The 23,206-nt window shown below is 40.5% G+C and overlaps 1 protein-coding gene across 3 annotated transcripts in view; it reads left to right on the top strand.

Annotated features, from left to right (window-relative positions):
• Positions 1-23,206, top strand: part of vps13a (vacuolar protein sorting 13 homolog A) — a 50,534-nt gene that overhangs the window by 2,408 nt on the left and 24,920 nt on the right. For all 3 annotated transcript variants that reach the window (XM_033619832.2, XM_033619829.2, XM_033619833.2), the window contains exons 7-48: positions 44-103; positions 1,279-1,338; positions 1,654-1,734; positions 2,695-2,752; positions 3,218-3,345; positions 3,567-3,673; positions 3,821-3,992; positions 4,485-4,547; positions 6,744-6,876; positions 7,096-7,190; positions 7,334-7,476; positions 8,675-8,876; positions 8,970-9,084; positions 9,859-9,995; positions 10,485-10,617; positions 11,048-11,165; positions 11,316-11,460; positions 11,749-11,860; positions 12,466-12,632; positions 12,748-12,904; positions 13,081-13,160; positions 13,303-13,362; positions 13,584-13,782; positions 13,877-13,993; positions 14,263-14,366; positions 14,527-14,694; positions 15,047-15,354; positions 15,458-15,605; positions 16,257-16,428; positions 16,708-16,832; positions 17,000-17,169; positions 18,222-18,478; positions 18,602-18,786; positions 18,910-19,053; positions 19,269-19,478; positions 19,651-19,794; positions 20,199-20,300; positions 20,397-20,549; positions 20,629-20,887; positions 21,219-21,379; positions 21,686-21,789; positions 21,948-22,260. In XM_033619832.2, coding sequence (XP_033475723.2) covers positions 44-103; positions 1,279-1,338; positions 1,654-1,734; positions 2,695-2,752; positions 3,218-3,345; positions 3,567-3,673; positions 3,821-3,992; positions 4,485-4,547; positions 6,744-6,876; positions 7,096-7,190; positions 7,334-7,476; positions 8,675-8,876; positions 8,970-9,084; positions 9,859-9,995; positions 10,485-10,617; positions 11,048-11,165; positions 11,316-11,460; positions 11,749-11,860; positions 12,466-12,632; positions 12,748-12,904; positions 13,081-13,160; positions 13,303-13,362; positions 13,584-13,782; positions 13,877-13,993; positions 14,263-14,366; positions 14,527-14,694; positions 15,047-15,354; positions 15,458-15,605; positions 16,257-16,428; positions 16,708-16,832; positions 17,000-17,169; positions 18,222-18,478; positions 18,602-18,786; positions 18,910-19,053; positions 19,269-19,478; positions 19,651-19,794; positions 20,199-20,300; positions 20,397-20,549; positions 20,629-20,887; positions 21,219-21,379; positions 21,686-21,789; positions 21,948-22,260 — 6,069 coding nt within the window. The remainder of the gene's footprint in view (positions 1-43; positions 104-1,278; positions 1,339-1,653; positions 1,735-2,694; positions 2,753-3,217; positions 3,346-3,566; positions 3,674-3,820; positions 3,993-4,484; positions 4,548-6,743; positions 6,877-7,095; positions 7,191-7,333; positions 7,477-8,674; positions 8,877-8,969; positions 9,085-9,858; positions 9,996-10,484; positions 10,618-11,047; positions 11,166-11,315; positions 11,461-11,748; positions 11,861-12,465; positions 12,633-12,747; positions 12,905-13,080; positions 13,161-13,302; positions 13,363-13,583; positions 13,783-13,876; positions 13,994-14,262; positions 14,367-14,526; positions 14,695-15,046; positions 15,355-15,457; positions 15,606-16,256; positions 16,429-16,707; positions 16,833-16,999; positions 17,170-18,221; positions 18,479-18,601; positions 18,787-18,909; positions 19,054-19,268; positions 19,479-19,650; positions 19,795-20,198; positions 20,301-20,396; positions 20,550-20,628; positions 20,888-21,218; positions 21,380-21,685; positions 21,790-21,947; positions 22,261-23,206) is intronic.

Here is a 23,206-nt window from a genome sequence, read left to right as displayed (position 1 = left end):
GTTCACAGGCTTGACTCTGATTTCTTTTGTTTGTTTTCCAAAGGTCACAAATCCAAACTGTCCTTTGTCATTTGGAGTGTCACTGAAAAAACTCAGCCTTCAGGTAATGTGCTGTAATGTCCCTCCTGTCAGATTATATCATATATTGCATTCAGAAATTAAGGAGTTCTTAAGCCTAAATTAATACATGAAATTTAAACATAATTATATATATATGTATCACAATTTAAAGTAATTTCATGAAAGCCCCTATATCGCACTGCTTGTTTGACCAATGACTTCCTGTGGCGCTGCTCAGCTGGCGACCCAGGCAGTAGTGCTTGCTGCATGTTGATGACTGCCCCTCAGTGTATCACCAGTAGATCACCACCTTTAAGTCCTGGTGTGACAACCATCCCCTCATTTTTAATAATAATTAAAATGAAGAAATCGTATCTGACCCCAGGGAGGTGTGAGTCGATGATCCTGTAGTCATTGGTGACAGTGAAATTGGGCAGGTGTGCTCTGAAAAGTACTTGGGCATACAAATGGACAGTAAACTATGGAGTGGAGTGCCCATGGAGTGCCCATGGGGAGTGTCTGTGTGCTAGGCTGACTCTGAGACTTTACTTTCTTCATAGCCTCAGACTGTTTGGTTTGGGAGACCGAGATCATGTTAACATTTTACAGTGCTGTGCAGGAAAGTATCATTAGATATGGTGTGGCACCCTTACAATTAAGTTAAAATTGGGAATTGCAAACATGATGAATACTGCAATGAAACGCAAGAAAGAATTCCTATCGCTTCACGCTATCTATGAGAGACGTGCAAACAGAATTCTGAAGAACCAGTCTCATGTTCAGTATTCTGAATACAAACTATTACCTTCAGGTAGACGTTACAGTAAATTTAAAATCAACCGCCTCAAGGTTTCCCCTCTTACGAACATCTACACTCGTCAACAAGAAAGCAGGTTAAACCATACTCATAAGTTTAGTATGCAAGAAGGCACTATTGCACTTTGTTTCATGGGTTATGTATTATGGTTTTTATGACTTCTGTCTCATTTCTACAATGCCTATGTATTTATATCTTCTTCCAAGGCTTGTGCAATACTTTATATATCCATGTTTTTAGTTTCATTTTGTGTAATTTATAATACCTGTGATGTACCACTGTATTGTCACATTGACTATGTATTGCTTCAAGTTAATTGCAGCTGGGTGTAGCACTATTGCCCAAGCAAAATTGCCCTCCGGGGATAACAAAGTATATTATGATCTTATCTTATCTTACAGACATCTGACAAGAACTGGAATCCCAGTCTTTTGGATGAGAATTCCAGGCTTTTCTATAAGGTAAAAGATTCAACTACTTAATCTGTCATTTATGCCTGCACTTTATGACCTATACATTTATGTTTAACAGGAAATATAAAATGTGTCCAGTGTGACAAGTTTGTCATTGCATTTGATGACTTTGTCACGTCAAGTAAACTCAGACTTCAACTAACGTTTGGTAGCAGTTGTTCAAGGAGCCATTTTTTCCCTCATAGCCTAATTTTGGGCCTTGATCCAAACTGTAGAAGTCATATTATACTGTCAGCTATGTTTCATACTCATGATAGATAAATATTTGTACTGCTATAATTGATTTGTTTTTCTTCCTTTCAGCTGGTTCAACTAGACAGCTTGTTTGCCTACTGGAATGTCAACTCACTTCTGTTCTCCAATCACAGTCCAGATGAGGCCTTGGTAAGTCTCCCTGTCACTACTGGGTTGTACCTTGTCTCCAACAGCTAGGATTAAGTCCACCTATTGACTGTCTTTATCTGCTTTATTGATTTTAAAGCCTTTGTTATTAAATTCCCTTGGTGAACACTGGAAAAAAGCCCTCTTAAAAATGCCTCTGTGATAAATGCAGATTTTGTTCACCTTTCATTTCATCCACAGAAGCTCTATTCAGAATAAGCCCAATGGGTAGAATGTGTATGTGTGTGGTGTTGTAATGGTTTATGTTTCTGTGTTTTTAAAACAGTAATAAAAAGAGAGGTTAAAGGGATAGTTGGTATCTTTTGAAGCGGGGTTGTATGAGGTACTTATCCATAGTCAGTGTGTTACCTACAGTAGATGACGGTCGGCACACGCCCACTTTGAAGAAGAGGAGGAGCTGCTGGTCTACCACTGCTTCAGTCAGTTAGTTTGATTGTATTATTCAGCGAATCTGAACTAAATGCCCAAGTCACACAATGATACAAACAAACTAACCCAGCAGTAGTCAAGCAGCTCCTGTGTTTATATGTTAGGTAGGTGTTTTTCTCAATGGAGCCTAGCTTTGAAGATATAACCACTTCAGTTCAAGGCAGGTGCAGTTCAGTTCCTCGTTGGAAATTGTCTGACGGCAAGGTGAAGCAGCGAAAACATTCTAAATATAGTGCACACTTAAGCTGATATTGATTTTTTTAGGTGACTAAAATGTGTTTTGTTGCTGACCCCTCGACAGCACTAGATTGCTTAGCTTCTGTGTCTGTACTCCTGCCTGTTTTCACAAACTGGGGGTGAGCCCAACGACATCTACTGTATGTAATACACTGACTATGGATAATAACCTCATACAACCCCACTTCAAAAGATTCAGACTGTTCCTTTAAGAAATAACTGACAAAAGACAGATATAATGATAATGAAGCTCCTCTCCCTTTGCTCTTTTTGTAGCAATGTCTCCAGAGCAGCATTGACACCCAGAGCTCTTTTTCTGCCAACCATGACTTCAGTAAGTGTCGTCCTTTATTCACACTTGTTACAGTGTTCAATATGCTCACTTTGAGAGTTTGATCTTGACCACCTAATGAAACCCACCGAAAGCCACGTGTTACTTGACATGCAACAATCAGTAGTATGTGTATAGACAGTGAATTGACACTCTGTATTGGCTATGTTACACTGCAGTGCTTGACAAATGTGTGAATCACACAGCTTGATGCACCATCACCACCGACACATTTCAACAGATTTTCAGCACATTTCAGCAGATTTTGTTTTGAAGCACAGGCTCACAGATTTTTGAAGCTTCTTACAGGAAACATATTCACAATTTTCATATCCCACAAAAATACTGGTCAATTTGTTGCCCATACAACCATTAAGTCATGTACAGTACAACCCCATTTTTTAAACAACATAATGCCAAGGTTTACAGTTTGCTTTAAATAATCAGTTCCTTGTTGCTGGTCCACAGTCTTTCGTCCTATATCAGCGGATGCTAAACTGCGGATGAATCCGAGGTCAGATTTGGACCACTCTGCTCCAAAAGTTGACCTAATGGTCAACCTCAGTGAGGTGGCCATTGAACTCAACAGACCCCAGGTAGGTGTGTGTGTTGTGTATGAACTTGTCTTTGTAGAAGCCTGTTTGAAACAAAGTTTTTTGGGAGAGAGAGAGAAAGACAAACAGAAGACCAACAAGGTGACAAGAAATTAATTTATAGTTGAAATGCACAAATAATTCAGTCAGTTGTTCACTGATGACAGCTGCACTTCTGTCAGTATTCTTTGCCAACTGGTAATTGCTCACCTCCTCTTTTTCAGTACATCAGCATTCTGGAGCTGCTGGGCTCAGTGGATTTGATGTCGCGGAATCTGCCGTACAGGAAGTACAGACCCGTGGTCCAGCTTCACAAGAACGCCCGCATGTGGTCAGAAAACACTTTTACATTTTGACTTTAATTTTTGAAAGCAATCTGACCAGACAGCTTGTGACGTTTAACCTCCATTGCATGTGTTGGTACTTAATATTGCAGGTTGTAAAGTTGACTTTGTGCTTCTGTGTTCCTGCCCCGCAGGTGGAGGTACGTGATCACAGGCATCCTGGAGGTGGATGTGAGACCTCGTCTCCATATGTGGTCATGGCAGCACATTCGCAGTCACCGGCAGATGGTGAAACGCTACCGAGAGCTCTACAAGACCAAAATCACCAGCAAGAAACCCAGTGAGGAGCTGCTCAAGGCGCTAGAGGTGAGACAGGGCTGAACTGAGCTGAGCAGCAGGAGGGGAAGGAGATATGTAGTTTCCCACTTTTATATCTTAGCTTATTTTTGTTTGATTTTAATATTTGCAAATGCTCTCTGGTCAGACATTACTGCTCGCACAAGTCCAGACCGGCTTGACTACAATGACCATAATATGAAATATAAATGTATATAATATGCAAGTAGTTAATTATACCTTCTCAATATCCTTTCAGTGATGCTTTGCTCTAGCCATAATTACCCACTTATCCAGTGTTCAGTCCTTTTAAGGCATTGATTGAAGTGCATTTGAGATTGATGATGTTCCTCAGAGAAATACAACATAACATCTAAAGGCTTCGTCCTCTGTCTGTGATGTCCGAGCATCATCTTTCCCTTCATGTGATTAATAATGGACATTTAGTGATGATACATTCTGGCATGGAGTAGCAGGAAGCCACTGAAAGCTCTAATCAGCTTGTCTTGTATCTGTTCTCAGGAGCCTGAGAAGACCTTGGATATTTTTAACATCACACTGGCCAGACAGCAGGCGGAGGTGGAGGTAAGCTCTGTCTCACCTACTTTATAGCTGGCAGCTTCACTTTGTATACTTAACTTTGTACTATGGCATTTGTAATGACCTGCAATATTTAAGTTGACACATTCAGCGCTCAGTTGGTAATGTTCTTAAGATCTTTATATCCCCAGTATTCTACTTTCACAGATACAGAAAAAAACAAGTTAATACTTTTCCATGATGGATTTGAGAAGAAATAGACACAGAAATGATACACGGTACACAGAGTTTCTTGTATGTTACCACCAACATAACACATATGACCAAAGTGATACAAGACTAAACACAAACCAGACAGTGGTCACAGTTATCAGCAGTGGCATCTAGTGGTTGAGGTTTTGTCAAACATTATGCACTCAAGATGCAGCTGTCATTTCCTTTTACTTGACAACTGGAACTAAGAAGTTCTTACATAATCTTGGCTTCCCTGCACAGCACTTTGCTATAGACTGCAATTTTACCACAGATTTTTTTTTCATATCATTTATTGCTATTAGGTTTATTAATAATGAAAAACATTGTTGGCCAGTAAAAAAAAAGACATTTATTTCAATGCTCTTGTGTGTGTACCTGGTTATTTCATGTGTCAGATAATGCAGTGAATATGTGCCTCTTTAATTTGCCTCTGTACTTACACAAGCTGAACAAATACATGCAAAACAGTTTAAGCTTAGCCTTAACGCTCAGACTGAAATATGCCGAAGTAAACTGCGAACATATGTAAAACATCTTTCTATACAATTAGTTGAGATGTTTGAACATTTCTTATTTGTTTACTGTGCTCTTGTAACGCAGCTTTGGTCAGATATTACTGAAAATTTGTGTTGCCTCTGTCTCTGTGACAGCTTACTGGCTCCGAACTGTAGTTGGGAACATGCTGGCTTATTAACATTAAATCAGCTTGCCTCGTTATTAGCTGGTATCTAGCTTCTAGCACTCTGGACTACTCTGCAGAAGGAAGGATGGCGAGGCGTTCAGGTGCCATTCACCAACAATTGCTTTATTGCAGTCTTCACCAAAATACAATAAGCATGGCCTTCTCATGCGGTTAAGATGTAGCCCTGAGCTTATCTAGACACTTAATTATACTGCTATCATCACTCTTTGTCACCTGCCGTCCTCACTGTGACACCCCGAGAGAGCTGCTTCCCTCCACACACACAATGAAGTACACGTCACACCCTCACAGGCTACCCATAAGGCCACCACCCTTAAATGGGGAAAATGGTATAACACTTGTCATGTTTGTTCACATTAAGATATCAAACCTTGTCCGCTAACTTGTATACTAGGCGAGAAAATGACCATTGCACAACCAAATATTGTACATAGTATCAGAGTTGTTCAATACCAATACCATTATTGGAAATTCCTTTAATACTACCTGAAATGTCTGAGTCAGGTATCAGTGAGTATGTGAGCCTGTGAACTGATATTAGTAATTTATTAATAAACTAAGTAAATAGTTGCACGCCTTTATAAAATGGCACTTTTCCTGGTTATCTTTTCTTCCTTGCAGCTCTAAACAGTAGCCTACACAGCAAGTTGAGCAGTGCAGCCACTGGCAGCTACTGTTTTAGAGCGGTGAAGAAGAATTGATTTGTGGTAAATATTGTTATATTGGCTGTTCACAACAAAAACAAAATGATAAAGAAAGTTGAATGCCATTTATTCTCTTTATTTGTTCATGTTTAACAAAGGGTTTAACCTGAGCCATGCCATTCAGCAATGATAGCAATCATTTCACATTGATACAGCGTCAGTAGTGTACAGCGGTTCTTTTGTTGTTTTTAATGTAATGGTATCAGATCGGTACTCTGTAGTGGCCGATACACAAGCTTATAAATCGGTATTAGGAAGGAAAAAAATGGAATTGGAACATCTCTACAAAGTATGTTTATTCAGCCTTAAACTTAATGAATTGAAAACTACATGAACTGAAGTATTTCAGCATGGTGAGCTGGAGTAGAAACCTTATGAACCTGCTATCAGTGAAACACGCTGCTCTAATTCTCCCAGACGATGATAGGCCTGACGAACTTTGTGGACCCTGGAACTTCATTAGATCCTGTCTGGAGAAAGCTGTAATTGAATCCCTGTTGGTATATTCTGTAAAAAAAAAAAAAAAAAAAAAAAAAGGTCCAGCTCTCAACTCTCATCCGTCTTTTTCAACTTGCCCAGGCTAGCAAGGCAGGCCTACGCATTTACCGGCCAGGGCTTAAGATGGAGGAAGAGGAGTCACAGGGTTGGTTGAGCTGGGTGTGGAATTGGGGAGGAGAGCCCGAAGCAGAAACAAAAGAGGCCAAGAGTGGAGGTAGGATGTAGAAAAAGGACAAAAGGATATATGTATATGTAAAAACATCAAGACATGTACATGTATAAAAGGTAATATGCACATGTGGCTAGCAGGGCCAAAGCAAAGTGCTCCAGTGTATTTTTATGGAAACAGTTATTTGTGTTTGCTAATGCTTTTCTTACCCCTCATTTTATTCCTATTCCATTTACTTTCCCTTGCCCTGTCCGCCTGTCTCAGGTTTTGATGAGCTGTTAACCCCTGAAGAGAAAGCCAAACTCTACACTGCCATTGGATACAGTGAAACCGCTGCTAATCCCAACCTGCCAAAGAATGTGAGTCACTTCCCCCCCAACACCCACCTGTCAGCTAATAATACACTTCCATTTGGCTCTCAGTCCCACAATATTACTAAAATCAAAATGCACATGCAGTACCAGGTGTTTACATTTGGCATCGTGTTGTCATTTCTTTATAGTTTGAGGACATGAAGGTGAATTTCCACATGGAGAGGCTGTCCGTGTCCATCAAAGACAACAAGGACAAAAATGAGATCATCAGGCTGACTGTGGGAGAGATGCACTCCACACTCACACAGAGACCTGGAGCACAAGCCATCAAGTTTGTCATAACTTTTTGTTTGTTTTGTGGGTCCTCCGAGGCTTTTATAGTATTAGTACTGTATGTTTTAAAGAGCCTGGTCTCCAGTTCAAGTACGGTTTTTCATTTGATTTTGTTTCATTTAAGAAACACATTCAGCAGAAAGAACTTTTGTTTGATCTTTATTAAAAATTGAATATAAATTCCACTGATTAAATATAAAAAATTAAAACAACAACACTGTGATTAGCAAATTATTGCTAGAACTGATAGAGGCGGTTTGTGGTTTTACTTTTGGTCAATTAGAAAACAACACCCCTCATTAACACCAAATCCCTATAAGGGAATTTTGATGGCAGATTCTACTACAAAGTAGCAGCCTTATAGTTGGTGTTGTATTTTTTTCAGCAGGATGGTAATTACCCTGTAATTACCAGGTTTTTACTGCAATTTTTTTTTTGTGAGGTCCAACATTTTTAGATCTGTCCAGTCATAACGTTCGGTTAAAATAATTCCCTATAAAATCTTGTCCTAACTGAATACGACTTGAGCGAGCATCAGCAACAAAACAAATCTGATTGCACTGTCTTCTATTGCACTGGCCCAGCTGGCCAGGAGCAAAGCTGTGCTGCCATTTTGAGCTGAACTTTTGTCTGATGCACTGTTTCTGTTTGATTATGTCACTTACTTTGGAAGCACGATAATGAATGAAGTATGGCTATTTTGGGAAATGAGAAACACAGCACAGTACCTCCTTATTTATCTACCAAAACTTCAATAAGTTGACAGCAGGCCGGAGGGAGATCACCAGGGAGCTGAAAGTTTTTGGTAAATGACCATTGCTAACAAAAACCTACTTGTTGTTGGCTATATTGTATGTCATTTCTAGTAAATTTAAAAAGCATGTTTTCGGTTTAAAAAGTGCAAATGTAGGACGATGGCAAGTACTCTCCCATTTTAAAGTGGTTACATCTCCAGTGGAGAGGCTCTATGGAGCATAAGTACCTGGCTGTTGGATACTTGATTTGTTTACATGATGCAACAGTTCTAAACTCAATAAACAGAGATAATATTTGACAGAAATCTAATTTGTCCAGGATTTTAAAATCTTCCAGGACGTGGGCCGGCACAAAACCCTGCAATGCTTTTAGTATATATCATCCTCAGGATCCTGGGATGGATGGCACTGACATTTATATATTTTTCCTCTTTTTATCAGACTCACCGCCCAGCTTAGTTTGTTCGAAGTCACCGGCCTGGCCAGTAACCGGCCCGCTCCAACACTCCTGTCATCGAGGAAGGCAGCCACAGGAGCAGGGACCCCGCTGCTTTGCATCCTGTTTGAGACCAACCCACTGGACGAGAGCGCCAACCAGCGGCTTCATGTGGAATCACAACCCTTGGAAATCATCTATGATGCTGTGAGTGGTGTCAGTCAGTGTGCATGTATTTGCATGGACAAAACATTACAGGGGCACTTGTCAAATGTATTCTGTGTTTGTGTGTGTATGTAGATAACAGTGAACAGCATGTCAGCGTTCTTCATGCCTCCTGACGACCTGCAGCTGGATGAGCTCACCAACGCGACCCTCATGAAACTGGAGCAGTTTAGAGACCGCACAGCCACAGGTCAGTCGCACATACTTGCATAAACATCCATTGTATGTCAGAGGTTGATTCCAGGCCTGATCGCAGCTCTCTGATGGGCGAATGTTTCCGTTCCTCAGTCTTTGTGTTTACTGGGTCATTTTTCTGTGCTTACACACAGCCTGCACGTCTCAGCCACTGAGTTACTGTTTATCTCTGTCAGACTAATTGTTTCCTGAGAGTGTTTGCTGATGTTCAAGCTCAGTTTTTTCATACAGTGGCATGTTTCACTGTGGCCCATTGGGGTACATTCATAGAAGCGCTGTGATACTGATAATATATCATAACTGCAATTCAGGGATGAACATTTGAAAGACTTTTCATCATTAGAAAATAACTTAACGGCACGGATTAAATTAAACATAATTCAGCCATTATTATTATATTTCCTTCTGAGACCCTGTGTCCTTATTTGAGGACATCACATTTTGGGTTCACTTGAACCTATGCTTCATTCTTCTTAACTTAACTAACTAGACCTGTTGTGCTCATTCTTAGACACTTTCATGTGCCGTCTAGTGGTAGTAAGAGCATAATACACATGTTTAAATGCACACCAAAGAAAAGCTCTGGCCTCTGGAGCCAATGACTGTAACCTGAGAGTGCACTAACAGCAAGGTGGGAATTCTTTTGGGTGGGGTTGCTTATTATTATTAGCTTATTAGAAAGTCGAGTATACTTGATCACAAAGCTCATCTGTTGTTTGTTCTCTTCTGGCTGTGATTGATAAGTTAATGACATTTTGTTTTTTTATAGGTCTGATGTACGTGATCGAAACTCAGAAAATTCTCGACCTGAAGGTGAACCTGATGGCCTCCTACGTCATCATTCCACAGACTGGCTTTTACAATGGCACTCAGAACATCCTGCTGTTGGATCTTGGACATTTCCAGGTCAGAAAGTTAATTTAAACCAAGAAATCAAATTGACATCTTTGATGAGTTTGATCAAAATGCCTTTCTCATGTATCAACTGTAAGGTCTGAATTTTTATAGTAGTACTATACCTACATAAAGGGCGTGTCTTTCAATTTAAAATAATGTTCTTTTTCTCCAAGAGTGTATGTATAAGGATATTTAATGGCTATGTATATATACTTATACATATATTTTTTTGGGATATTTAAGGATTCTTCCCTAGTTGTTTATTTGAACCCCATTTTTTCTTTCCTTGTACTTATTTTTTAATTTATTTTAAGTGTGTGTTTTGTGTCTGGTCCTACTTTTGACCATGGAGTACAAATAAATGATGATGATGAATAAATGAATTGTGGTTTCCCTGAAGATGCAGTGAAAAACAAAACAACAACAGAATGATCCTTTTGATAGTTTTTCAGAGGCTACATTTAAAGGCTATAAAATTTTAATTTGTTGTCTTTTCAGATGTCCAGTCAAAGCAGGAAGCATCTGCCTCAGCTGTCAGTGGGCTACAGCAACATTGAAGACATCATGTCCAGAGCGTACGACAGCTTTGACATACAGCTTAGCAGCCTGCAGTTCCTTTATAGCAAACCAGGTACCTACACAAGAGCATTCGCCTGTCACTTTTTAAAGGTTCTTTACTGAGTCTCTGTAGAAACTAGGAGGTCACATACGAGTTTAGGGTTTATTTAAGCTACTGTTTGAAAGTCAGGAGGCTCAGACTTTTTAGAAATTGTTGATACTTTTCACAATATAACACAGTTCATACAGAGGAAACTGTATTCACCGTAATCAGCAGGTAACTGTTGCACCCCTGATGACTGTACTTTGTCTCAGCCAAGAAAATAATGCACAGACATCAGAATATATCAGGTCTCAAAGCTTTAATGGTGTTTGATGTTGAGGGATCATGTATAAATGGAAAAATGGAAATCATGTATTTCTCCAGCAAAAACGTATTTTATGTTTGTTTTTGTCTGTGTGTGTAATAAAAAGATATGCAAAACATTTTCTGTGTGTGATAGATGGCGACTGGAAAAAGGCCCGTAAGCAGAAACAGTCACCGCTGCACATATTGGAGCCAGTGGACCTAAAAGTAGTTTTCAGCAGGGCGATGGTCGTCAAAGACTCCCGCATGGCAAAGTAAATTAAAGTTAAAGTTTTTTATTATCTATACACCCAGTTATTTTGTTTCCCATGTTGTAAGGTTCAAAAGTGCATGGCACACTAAAGTTATAGGCTGTGTATTTGCGTGTGTATCTTTGTGTTTCCATGTTTGCATATGTTTTTCAGGTATAAGATGTCTGGAGAGCTCCCTCTGCTGTCTCTTCGTATTTCTGATGTTAAACTTCGAAACGTTCTGGAGCTTGTAGAGAGTATCCCACTGCCTGAGAGCAGACCTGCTGCACAAGGCTCTGCTCCATCCTCCACTTCAAAGGTCAGAATAACAGGATGGTCTCTAGATGGCCCTGATTACATTTGGTATGGAGTCAGATACCTGGAGGAAGTAAAACCAGGAAGAAAAGGATTTTTATTTTCTGCAGTTTTTTTCTACTGTTTACTGCAGATTAATGTTGTTGTTTTTAGAAGAAATTAGAGAATGAAGAAATAAAATAAGATGAATATCAATTGATGAATACTGTGTGCTTTAAAAACAACACATTTGTTTCAATCACATACGTTTCTTGCTGGTATGGCTCATGTTTTGATGTTGTATCCTCCTCAGCCAAGGCAGTCGTTCACCCCACAGCTCACTCCCAGAAGACCCCCCAACTTAGCCGACCAGCGCTCCTCTGTCATTTTCGAGTCATGTGAGACCATCAGCATCACCTCATTGGGTAATATACACTGCATGTTCTATACAAGCGACAACCTCTGGGGCTGAATAATGAAGCCAATGCAGAAGTGCCAGAAACTGCAGTTCCTTGAATGGCCACGTGAGGCCGGCTCCAAAAGCCAGTCACCCCCCCCCCCCCCCCCCCCCCCCCCGTTGTTTAAATGTTCAACTTCACAGCAGAAATAAATAACTTTACAGCCTGGTACAAAAAAATGGTGTTGGTCTTTAAAGCAAATTTCCCCATTCTTGACAACTGTACAGGGTGTAAATTTTAATATCACTCACCCGCATAAATTTATTCAAATATGGTTGCCTCTGGTTACATCTGGCTCCAACAAATGTAAATGGCCAAAATGCCAAACTTGAGGCCTCATAATTGGAGCCCACAAACCAATGAGTGATGTCACGGTAGCTACATCCATTATTTATATTCAGTCTATGGGTCTATAGCCATGTCTCTCACTCTCTACATCCCTTATGCAGCCACACATGCATAATCATTGCGCCACATACATGGCAACACTCTGTGTCTGTGTGTGTGTGTCTGTGTGTGTGTACCTGCAGTATCACAGGTGGGTAATTGTGTGTGTTTTTGCCTCCCCTCAGGGTCAGAGGAAGATTTGTTCTATGATGCTCCCAGTTCCCCTGTTGGTGATAAACCATTCTTCCCAGACAATCCCATGCCGCTGCGCTATGCAGACTTAAACAAAAGGAAAAGTTCAGAAACTCAGAAGAACATGACTGACTTCATCATGACGTTTGAAATCAGTGAGGTAAAGAGAAGTCCTATTGAACTAGGTGACCAACATAAGTCTGTGATGCTGTTTTAATTCTTTCGTTGCCTTTCCTTGTATTCTAATCTGTTTTTCCTCTATGTTTTCCTTCTAGTTTTCTGTTCAGTTGTGTCGTCTCTCTGAGGAAGAGGAAGTCACAGTCCTCCACTTGGACATAGAGGGTCTGGGCACTGAACTGAAACTACGCACCTTCGACATGACGTCTAACACCTACCTACGAGAGATCTGCCTCAAGTGCCCTGAATACATGGGTCAGTAGATGCTTTCAGGATTGTGTGTTGCCTCAAACAGTTCAGGAGACCTTCTTCATAGCTCAAATTTTGGCTAACATTTGGTGATTTAGAAAAATTCTAATAAGCATTTGTGAATAAAAGTCAGGCAAGTCTACGCTGCAGTTTTTATTTGTCTTGTTTCTTTTCTTATATAGATTCTGAAGAGAAGCAGGTTCAGCTGATCACCACTCTAGACAACACAGAGGTCGACCTGCTCACCTTGGAGTATATTAAAGTACGTACAATACCTTACGTTGAAACAGAACCCTTCACATCCATTTGTTCACAGTAGTTCCACAGATTGTCGGTATGCTGACTGATAATTCCCTGAATGGCTGCAAATGGCCTGCTCACTAATGATTGTGTGTCTTTTCTAGGCTGATAAGAATGGCCCAGAGTTCAAGTCTCAACACAACAATACAGAGCAGCTCATCAAGGTGAGGGAAATGTTAATTAAGTAGTATCTAAAATGCTTCTATGGTATTCTGTTCCGCTGTATTGGACTAAGTTTATTGTGATGCAAAGAACATATTTAATTCCAAGCTTATCTTGATGTTCTTGACAGTAAAATTACAAGTAAGCAATGGCACCTGATGCAAGAATAGCAAAGATGCCATTTGACTAATATTTAAACATTCTGACATACTTTCTCCACCAGGTGACCTTCTCTTCCCTGGATGTCCATCTCCACACTGAGGCTCTACTCAACACCATGAACTTCCTCAACAACCTTCTACCTCCATCCACTAAGAAGGAGGGAGGGCCTGAGGAACTCCCCACCATCCCCGAGGAGGACGAGGCAGAACCAGAGAAGGAGGGAGAGAAGAAGGAAGACACTACTCTAACCAGGAAGAAAAGTAATGGCATCACATTTCACATTCCAGAGCCTTCATTTTTCCGTTGTCATCTTCAAATACTCATCTTTTCCTTCTTGTCACCTTTTTCTCACAGGTACAAAGACCTCAAAGTTTGCAGGTGTGGTGAATCTGCATATCAGAGCCGATCTCCGTTGTCTGAAGGTCTTCATTCGAGGACAAAAAGCCAGGATCTCTGAGATTAGTATCGAAGGTATGAAAGTGTTGTGACATCTGCTCTGTGTTCCTGAAGATGCTAAAATCAGTCCCTCTCCATTGCATTTTTGTAGATATTGTTTGCGCTGTTGTTTCATCAATCATAAATGGTGATGAATGTGGCAACAAGTCTGGTGCCAAAGTTCTTTCTTTGTCTTAGGATGCAACCTTTTTGATTTGCTCCTCCATATGTTGCACACAAGTATGCTATCAACGGGAAAATGCAAAGAAGTGCTTTCTCACCATCTCACTTTTTTAACCATGCAGGTCTGGTTTCTGAGGTTCTGATGAGGAAGAAGGAGATGGAGGTTCTGGCCAACCTGAAGAACATTGTGATCCTAGACTGCGACAAAGATGCAATGTACAAGAAGGTACAATCTACAAGCATCCTTCATTCAAAAATGTGAAGACTCTATGCTCATAGAGCTTGTAGCGATGCAGTTAATGTACTTCTAATTCGTCTCCTTCCTCTGATTTGTGTTTCCCCATAGTTCTTTAATCCTGTTTTCTTATCTCTCATTAATTGCATAGGCTGTGTCTATAGCTGATAAGGAAGTGTTTGCCTTCCGCATGGTAAACTACACAAATGCAACAGGAGGAGATGCCTATCTGGACATGTCTAATGTCGACACCGCTGTCACGCTGACTGTGGGATGCATCCAGGTCATCTTCCTCAACAAGTTTGTCTCCTCCATACTGGTAAGAATTCTGTATCCTCGTCAAAATCCAGCACATTAAATAGTTGGTGTTGTGTGTGTATCAGTTCATCTGTGTGGGATAATGATGGTAGAGCTGCACATGCACATTTATGTGTAAGGCAGGATTATTATTTCATGAATATGTGAGTCTTTTCATTTGTTTTATAAGGTGATAATGAAATTAGGAATGCCATAAAACTTAATTTAATATGAATTACTTACTGACTCACTTAAAACTAATGATGCATATATGTTAATATTTCTGTGGACCCGTGTTTTTTCTGTATTTAAACCCAGACTCCTAATAATATCTTTCCTACATTCTGTTGTTTTCTCTTCATTCTTCCTCTCAGGCATTCATCAATAACTTTCAAGAGGCTAAAGATGCCTTGGCTGAGGTGACAGTTCAGGCTGCAGAGAAAGCAGCGTCAGGTGTGAAGGAGCTGGCAGAGCGGAGCACTCGTATCGCTCTGAACGTCCACTTCAACGCGCCCGTCATCTTCCTGCCCCAGTCCTCCTCTTCCTCCAATGTCATTGTCGCTGACCTCGGTCTGTTGTCAGTCAAGAACCGCTTTTCCAAGCAGCCCTGTAAAAGCGATGCTAAGATCCCGCCTGTTGTGGATATAATGACTGTGAGACTGACTGACCTCAAGATGTACAGGTCAGAGACCAGACATTTTAGGGATTATGAAGAATCACAATAATCACGTACTCTCTCAATAGCTTCTCTCATTATTTGTGTGTTGTTGCTTCTTCTTCCACAGGACCACATACATTGATGGGGGTTTTCAGGGAGACACCGAGCTGTTGATGCCGGTCAGCCTGGACTTGGAAGTGCAGAGAAATCTTTCATCCAACTGGTACCACAGCATACCAGACATAGAGATCACTGCTCATCTTAAGCCCATGAGTGTAAGTAGTGCTGTAAACTAGCATGAGAAGGAATGACTGATATACAGCAAATTAATCGTTCTTAAACACTAGTTTCTGCATTTTCTGTAATTCTGTCATATATATATATATATATAATATTCAAATGTCAGATGTTCATATTAAATGGGGCCAAAGTTTAAAATAATGGTAAATGTATGTAAGAGTAATCCCTGTTAGCAAAAACCTCAGGCTTCAGAACATTCTGAATACTTGTGTTGTTGTTGTTTCCAACATTTTTGTTCTATTTTCAAGATGCACTGACAACAGCTCATGACAGATTTCTTTGTCTGGTCATCTGTTCCAGGCACGTTACTGCATATGTATATATTATGTAGCTACATGCTAACATCAGGGAAACGCAAACTTGGTTGCCTTTTTGGTCATTTCTAGCTTTTATTGATGATTTTGCACTGTAAAAAGTGTGTTTATACTCTGTCACAGTCATGTAAGATTAAAACATGTAAACAAGTTCTAGTAGGAACCGAAAATACAAAATGAACCTGAAAATGAGCATATTAGAATTTTGTCCATTCTGATATCTGATCCCAACATAAGGTTTACGGTAAAACTCTAAATCGACAACCATTTTCCCAAGTAGGTTATTATCAGTTTCTGTGTGTGTTCTAACAGCTGATCCTCAGCCAGGATGACATGACAGTGGTCCTGAGAACTCTGAGTGAGAACTTGTCAGAGAAGTCTGATGCAGTTCCACCTCCTGCTCCTCCGCCCATCAGTGACCACTCCTCTGACTCTGTCTCTAACAAAGAGTCCCAGGGCTCTGGAACCACTGGACCAGCCAGCAGTAAGTCATTGTGGTCATGCTTGTTTGTGTTTGTGTGTTAAGTTCTAAAAATTAGACAGTAGACATAAGATATGAATGGACACATGAGTACATGTGTCAGTCCACCAAATGACAATGGACCATTTTAGCTTTGAGTTTGACAGATAAGGTTTGAAGAACATTCTTCAAAGCTTACAAAATCTGAAAATGTGTTTTCTTCAAATGAAAGTATTTTAAACCATTGTAACCAAAAACAAATGAACCTTCATGACATGGATTTGTGCTGTGATAACTTTGTAGGTAACACAGTAGTGACAGCTGCAGTTGTAGAGCCCCAAAAAAGCAGCAAGTTGAAGAACACGCTCAAATTAGACTTCAAGTTCGACTCAATGACGCTGGTCCTGTATAGCCCTAATGACAATGAGGTAATGCACACACACACACACACACACACACACACACACACACACACACACACACACACAAAGTTAGTCAAGCACAAGTGATGTGTGAACATGAGACATGTCCTTCCTCACTTTACAATACTTGCACAGCCAGCACAATCTAACACAGTGTATATGTCATTACCTAGTTACAGCTGTTGGACTCACACGATGAGCAGCTGAAGCTGGCAGAGTTCACTCTGGGCACCATCTCCACCTCTGTCCACATGTACTCTGACAGCTCCATGAAGGCCTCAGTCAGACTGGCTGCCTGCCTTCTAGATGACAAGAGACCCAGAATCAAGATGGTCACCCCGAGGTACTAAAGACGCACACACACACACACACACACACATATTAATTACTCTAGGCACACAATACACTCTACACTGTTACACTCATTCATACGCATCCAGTGAGAGATGTCTACTTTTGTACTTTTGCTGGTCAAACCATGAAAAATGGCCAAACCCCAAGATGACGAGAATGTTTTTCCCAGTCGACTAATAGTCCTAATAGTCCGTAAATGTACAATGACTAGTCAACAAACAGTTCAAGCTGTCTGTTGACTAGTCATTGTACATTTATGGTATTAATTCACTAGTTATATTTGGGGGGTGGGGGGTGTTGAGAAAATGGTTTGAGTTTCAGGGCTGAGAAAGAATGTTGTGAGAAACATTACAGAGTGCTACAGAGTACTACATTGATAATGAACTGCAAAATATACATTTTACAAGTGCACGCACAAAGTGAGCTGCCTGTTAACGACAATGCAAACCACAAAAGCGGTGGTTATTATGAATGTGTTGGAACAACCAGCAAAGAGACTGAAACACAATAAAAGATGACATTTATGAACCTTTAACAAATACTGTACTGCTGTAATGATCCTCTCTCTGAGCTGGAAATAAACTCTCAGCCAAATCTGACACTGCAAGTATATATGTCTCATTTCTCTGCTTCAAGGAATAAGGTGATCTTAAAATGTTGGTCTAGGACAGCAGCTTCGATACACAATATATGCTGGTCTCGAGACTCCTTGTGAGCTCCTGTCTCTTGTCAGTTTGTTCGGTTAGTTTTCTCTTCAGTGCATTCACAGCCGTGCTGTCATCATCGCACAGCAACAAGTGCCATCTCTTTCTATTTATACGTCTGCACTGACTGACCAATGAAAACTTGGTTGACTAAGACTATTCTCATCGACTAACAGTTTGGTCAACTATTAGGGGGCAGCCTTAATACTTAGTTAAGATTCTACACACCGTCTTCTCATTATTCACTCTCTCAGTCTCTCTTTTATATCCATCTTGTGACATTTATTCTCTCCTCTGCATCCCCTCTGTTGAAATCTTAAACTTGTGTCTTCTTCAGGATGATTGCAATGCGTCCTGGTGCGGAGCAGAACATGATGGTGGAGGTGAACTACCGTCAGGGCCGTGAGGGCACCACTTTGGACACACTGGTGCAGGATGTGTACCTGTGTGCCAGCATGGAGTTCCTTCTCACAGTGGCAGATATCTTTCTCAAGGCCACTCAGCAGGGTTTTGCTCAAGTGCCACAACCCAAGAACAGCACTGGAGGAGGAGAGAAGAAGAATATTAACTCCTCTACTACATCTAAGGAGTCCAGTGAGTCAATCATACCAGTTTTACTTTAGTTGAAAGTGATCCAAGAAAATAAAACTATCTGCATGTTCTCTTAATCAGACGAATGAACTGATGTTTTCCTTTTATACCCTCTGCCACTGTCAGCTGTAGCTCCAGCCGTGGTGTCAAAGACCGAGATGAATGTTCTGGTGCGTAACCCTGAGATTGTCTTTGTGGCTGACCTGACGCGTGCTGATGCTCCGGCCCTGGTGATGACCACGCAGTGTGAACTAGTGATGAAAAGTGGTGCAGATGGATCACAGATGACTGCTGGGATCAAGGACCTCAAGGTTTGTATTGTCATTGTAATGTGACCCTGAGAAAGGCAGATTACTAAAAGAATTAAAATGTTATTGTGCATGCAAAAATATCCGATATAAAAGAGAATGTCTGGATAACGGTTGTTCTTGTAGGTTGTGGCGTGTCCCTTCTTGAGAGAGAAGAGGAAAAACAATGTGACCACAGTGCTGCAGCCTTGTCAGGTGTTCTTCCAGAGTACTCAGACCCCATCCTCCCCTCAGGCTATGGAAGTCTCCATCAATGCTCTCACGTTAAAGGTAGTTATTCTATTATTATTATTATTATTGTTGTTAGTATTATTATTACATATTCTGAATCCAGGAGTTAAATCTATGAAATGCATTGTTTTTAAATACAAATGTTAACATGTTTTTCCAGGGATTAAGGAAAAACACAGTTAGACATTGACATTCAGCTTTCAGCTAAGAAGTTGGTATGAACCAGTTTTATGTGTCTGCTGTCTGACTCCCAGGTATCTCCAATCATCATCAACACGGTGATCACCATCCAGTCGGCACTGACTCCCACAGCAGAGACCCCAGAGGAGCTGGACAGTCCTGTTCCTGTGGACCTGTGGGAGAAACGGAGCTGGAAGGAGCTCAAATTGTGGTTCCTAGAAGAGGAGGGGGATGAAGACACACAGTCACTGGCCCCACTTATACCATCAGGAGAGTCATTACAGGTATTTGGTTCCATTGTGACACAGCCAATAATACTGTATGGCAAATTGTATGCTATAATATACAGTCACTGTTATACCACAAACCCATGTTCGGTTTTGTGGTGGTATTTTATTCTTTACACAGAATAAAGAGAACAGATTGTGTAATTTCATTGGCTATCCATCCCTGCAGGTGACCATCAAATCAATCTGTCTGACTCTGGAGGCTGGAGTGGGACACCGCACTGTCCCGATGCTTCTGGCCAAGTCCTCCTTCCATGGAGATGTCAAAAACTGGTCCACGCTCATTAACTTACACAGTGAGCTCAACCTGGAGGTAACACACACAAGCACTGTATTTATTTCCTAAATTTCATCCGAGGACATTATCCTGATTCCAAAATTAACATCACTGTAAAATAGCCCTAGAAATGTTTTTGACTTTTTTTTCTTTTTTTTTATACTTTATGCCCTGTATAGATTAACCCCCTTATTTATTTTAATTTCTTATATTAATTAGATACTTATTTTATCTTTTTTTTCTTTGTTGATGGTTAGGTCATTTTGTTTTGTTTCTTTTTTTTCTATTTGTTTAATTTAATTTAATTTTATTTTAAATTTATTTTGTTGTATTTTATTTTATTTTCTCACTGCTTTTGCTTGCTTACATTTTCCAGCTTGTTATGGCCAGAGCTCGAAAGGCTGTAAAGGTCACTAAAGTTTCTTGCCTTTTGCCTTTAGGTTCATTATTACAATGATATGATGGGAGTGTGGGAACCGCTGCTGGAGCCCTTGGAAGATGACACAAGAGATGGTTTCAGGCCATGGAGACTGGAACTGAAGGTACTGATATACATCAATACACACACGCATTCTGTATCATCACACATGCATACACACATGCACAGTGATTCTAACATGTCGCTATCCTATAACCAGATGAAGAAGAAGCCAGTGAAGTACACAGGTTTGTCAGATGAAGTGGATTTCAATGTCCCAGACTATAAGACGGTCATTGTCATCAGCAGTGAAGATCAGCTCAACATCACCCTCTCCAAATGTGGACTTGCCATGCTAAGTAACCTGGGCACGGTAAGAGAAGCGACGTAATCATTTTAACAGAAAGTGTAATGATGGGCGATCATCTGTAATGTTTGTGTTCTTTTCCCAGGCTTTTGCAGAGGCTGCTAAACAGACAGCTGACTCCTTCCAGAAAGATGAAGCTCCGTTTGTAGTGAAAAACCGCCTGGGTTTGCAAGTGTCCGTCCGCCACAGTGAGATGTTTTGTCCTACCGGCCATCAGAGCACCAACGGCACAGTGACGCTGCAGGATGGGGAAACGCTCGGGATGGACTATTCCACCACGACAGACTCCGACCAGTTCTCAGCCATGATCTCCCTGAGTGGAAGGGACTACTACATAGAGCCCAGTGAGTTGACCTGCATACACAATTATACTGTATATGCAAATGCTAGGAAACACTGATGCAACTTGGCAGTCAACTTGGATTTACCATGAAGTTAAAGCACAAATTGTAAAAGATAAAAAAGATTTGATTTTTAAATAATGAAATGAAATTATGTCTGTTTTTATTTTGAAAAAAATGGTGCTTTTCTTCTCTGACAAATGTCAATATCATTTATTCTCCCTCTCCTTTCTCTTGTTTTTTCATCAAATTATCTACTATAAGAAAAATGTCATGGTAAAATACTCAAAGTCAAACGCATATGAACTTCTCCTATTTCCTCTGCCCTCCCCAGCTCCGATGGGCCACACCTCAGCCAGTGTAATCCCCCTGATCAAGGTGGGCAGAGGAATGTACAGCGTCATGCACAAAGACTCTGGAGTCACTCGTTTCCTGGTCTGTCAGATTTACTCTGTGGAGGGCAGCAAGTACATCAAGATCCGCTCTCCTTTCCAGGTAACACAGTGATGGGCTAATTCCCAAAAGGATTACGTGGCTTTTGCAGCTGCTTCACCTGCACAAATAAGACAAAACGACACCATGCAATTCTCAAAGCACCTGCAAAGGGTGATGATATGCACCCCTAACTGCTCTGCCAAGCAAATAGCATGTCTGTGCTCCTGTTCTATTTGCATGTTTTAAAATTAGGTAATATCCATACATATTTGTTAAGATAGAATAGGATTAGAGATCAAATTGAAACACAAGACAATACATTTTAATCCTAATAAATCCTACTTGATTTTCTCCTCTTTTATGCAGATCATCAATCATTTCTTAATCCCATTCAAAGTTTTTGAAGGATCAACATGTCTGGGAACAGCTCTCCCGACTGAAGAGTTCTGTGTGCCTCTGGACTCATACAGGTGAGGGCAAACACACAATCAAGCTTGTACATCTTTTTCCAGTCTCTTTTTCTGTCTGTCTGTGCACAGAACAGCAAACAGAGGGTATAATGAAGAGAGGCACACATTTTATTGTACACACTCCTTGCCCCATATTTTTTCTCTGCTGCCCCCCTCAGGTCTGAGCTAAGCCTTCAGCCAGTAACAGAGGACGACGCTGACGATCAGGGTGAGCAGTTCGAGTGCTCAGAGGGCTTCAGCTACGAAGACATCAGCAACCAGCAGCCTGAGACAAGCCTCCAGCAGACCTGCCGTCGCAGCGGAGATCAGGGTGGTGTGCTGACGGTCAACATGGTGCCATTAAAAGATGCCGTGACATTCAAACACACTGGAGGTGTTGGGGAGAACTTTGATGTGCCCTTCGTGCTTCACCTGTGGCCTTCCATCGTGCTACGTAACCTGCTGCCTTACCCCATCTCTTACAAACTGAAGGTAGGATGTGTGTGGTAATCATCGCTCAGAGTGGCCTGTGTAGACTCGAAAGGAACAAATGGGTTTGCATGTTTCAGTGCACTACAAATTTTCAAAACTGCACAGTTGTTAGAAGACTGACATTTGAGACTTGAGACAAACAAGATAATTGTGATTAAATGATTATTGTGCCACATTCTGTTTCACAATGATGCCCTTGTTTTGTCTTGTGTTATAAGTCCTGCGCACACCTTTTCTTTACAGCCATGCGGTCAGTGTTACCAGCTTGGTGACGTTCTCTCTAGATTTAGCGGCTTTTCAGACACTTATAGTGACTTTATATCTAAGAAGCAACTAACAACTAATGTAACAACTTATTCAGACAATCAGGTAAAAAGCATGAAACATATTCATTCCTGTTAATCGCTCCTCTGTTAACAGCGCTCTCCCTCTCCTCTTGTGCCTTGTTTATATCAATATATTATTTATTTTCTTTATCTTGTGTTTTAAAACATTTTTTTCATTTGCTTTTCAGTTGAAATATATTTAAAATTCAAATAAATATATAGAAAAATCACTGTTAAAAAGACATTGAATAAATCAAGTTATCAGAAGTATCATGCTAAAATCATAGTGATTATTTTGCCATAATTGAGCTGCCCTGTTTCACAGCATCCATGTTTGCTTGTTGATTATCCTTTAAGTTGTAATTTCAAAAACACAGCTTGTAAATACAGTGCTTTTTGAAAGACTTCTTCCAGATGTTTGAGCATCAATGAATGCACCGACAAGAAAATTATAGTCTCTTATTGCAACTGCATTGTCGCCAGGAAGATAGAAAACCTAAAATTTTAAGAATATGCTACACTGTGGAAAATGGTCAGTTACTAAAGTGAATACACTTTGAAAATTGTGCAAATTCACCATCATGGTAACACAAAGGGTGCACATGATTAATTTAAGTGCA

The sequence above is a fragment of the Epinephelus lanceolatus genome, chromosome 9 (assembly GCF_041903045.1).
Source record: "Epinephelus lanceolatus isolate andai-2023 chromosome 9, ASM4190304v1, whole genome shotgun sequence".
Lineage (NCBI taxonomy): Eukaryota > Metazoa > Chordata > Actinopteri > Perciformes > Serranidae > Epinephelus > Epinephelus lanceolatus.
This window is presented reverse-complemented; position numbering and strand designations above follow the sequence as displayed.